The sequence below is a fragment of the Psammomys obesus genome, unplaced genomic scaffold (assembly GCF_907164565.1).
Source record: "Psammomys obesus unplaced genomic scaffold, mPsaObe1.curated_primary_1811, whole genome shotgun sequence".
NCBI lineage: Eukaryota > Metazoa > Chordata > Mammalia > Rodentia > Muridae > Psammomys > Psammomys obesus.
In genome coordinates, this window is record NW_026585609.1 from 7620154 (window position 1) to 7621795 (window position 1642).

The 1642-nt window shown below is 38.9% G+C and overlaps 1 protein-coding gene across 1 annotated transcript; it reads right to left on the reverse strand.

The window, feature by feature from the left end:
• Positions 1-990, reverse strand: LOC129679798 (taste receptor type 2 member 124-like). The gene has a single exon (XM_055611248.1). It carries the CDS (start codon positions 988-990, stop codon positions 1-3), a length of 990 nt encoding a protein of 329 aa, XP_055467223.1.
• Between the last annotated feature and the right edge of the window lie 652 nt (positions 991-1642).

Sequence of the window (1642 nt, forward strand, 5' to 3'; positions counted from 1 at the left end):
CTATTTCCACATAGATTTCTTTGCTATATAGAATACACAACAGCCTGTTGTTTGGATGTCATATGTAGTTGAGATACTCTGTCCTTTCAGCCTACATCTCAGATGCCTCAGTACCAAAAAAGAAGTCTGCTTTAATTTAGAATTGCCCAGAATCAGGATAAATGAATGAGCTGAAGGATACATGAGTTCAGTTATTACACAAATAATATGAACCAGTTCATTGTGACGCTTCTGAGAAATCCACGATATAAGAAGGGACAGAAAGTACATAGTATAAAGCAGTAGGAAGGAGACAATAATTCTCAAGGCATTCATGTGAGCCTTGGTACTAGGGTCTCCGTGTCCTCTGGAATTGAGCTGCATCTTCTGGAGATGTTTCCACAAAGAGAAGATTAGCAGGAGAAAAGCAATCAAGGCCAATGAGAATGGCATTACAGAGAACATAGTCCTGTTGAACAAGATCAGCTCTGTTAATGTGGCAAACTCAGTCCCCATAGGATTCACACTTGTATTTCCTCCATATTGATACAACCACTCTTCAATAGTGATGGCTGTCTGCATCAGATTTGCAAATAAAAAGGCCAAGCTTCCCAGCAGTATCCCTACAATCAATTGTTTAAGTCTCCACTTCAAGTAAAGAAAGATCTTCCAGGAGCAGTGAACTATTCTGAGTAAATAAAAGATGCTGAGGGCTGTGGTGAGCCAGACGCTGAAGTGGCTAGATAGTATGCAGCTGAACAGAATTATTTTAAATTCTTCTCTGGTAATAGATGAAATGGATTGATTTTTAACCCAAACAAGTAGTGTTTCCCAGATGAGACCCATTCTGCAAATTGCCAAGATAGTTAGTATTTGATCAATTGTGGAAAGATCTCTTTTATTGACCCAGTCAATGCAGTTTTTCAGCACTATCAAACCATTGCTCAAATTCCCCAAAATAAACTCTGCAACTACTACAGTGGTGAAGATGCTGTGCAGGACAGGTTCCATGTTCAAACAGAGAAAACCCAAAGCCTGAAAGCAGTGCTCCTTATGTGCTGATCAAATGCTTGTCCGATGAGCCAGTGTACATCTGAATTCCTTCTCCTCCTTGTCCTGCTCCTTCTGCAGTCTTTGATTATAAGGAGAGCCAAACATCTTCCATTTGCCATTTAATGTGCACACATTATTGTGACATAGTTTTTCTGCAATTCTCTGCTGAGTCCTAGCTATGTTTTTATGTGGTTGCCATGAGCTGAAATATTCAGCACATGATTTGGAAACCAAGGCCAACTCACATTGCGCATATGAAAATCAAGAAAGATTCTTTCCTACTGTTTTTGCATATCTGACCTTTTCCATATTTAGAAAATTTGGTTGTGCCAGCTTGAATTCTGAGGTACAAAAGTTACAAAAACCTGGTTTGACAAATGTAAAGTTAAAAGTTTTTGTGCTCAAGAGTCTTGCCACTTTGGACTTAAAAGACATGCAATGTCAAGTATGTGTTTTTCTCGCAACACTTCAGTTTCTGCTGAGCTCAGGCCCTATCTTTTCCACACTGAGAGTGGCAGCTGTATTCAAAGAAAAAGAGATGAATTCATTGTGAATAGTCAGCTTCTTTTTCTGCCTCTGAAGAAAAAAAAGAAAACAATTTGAAATTGTA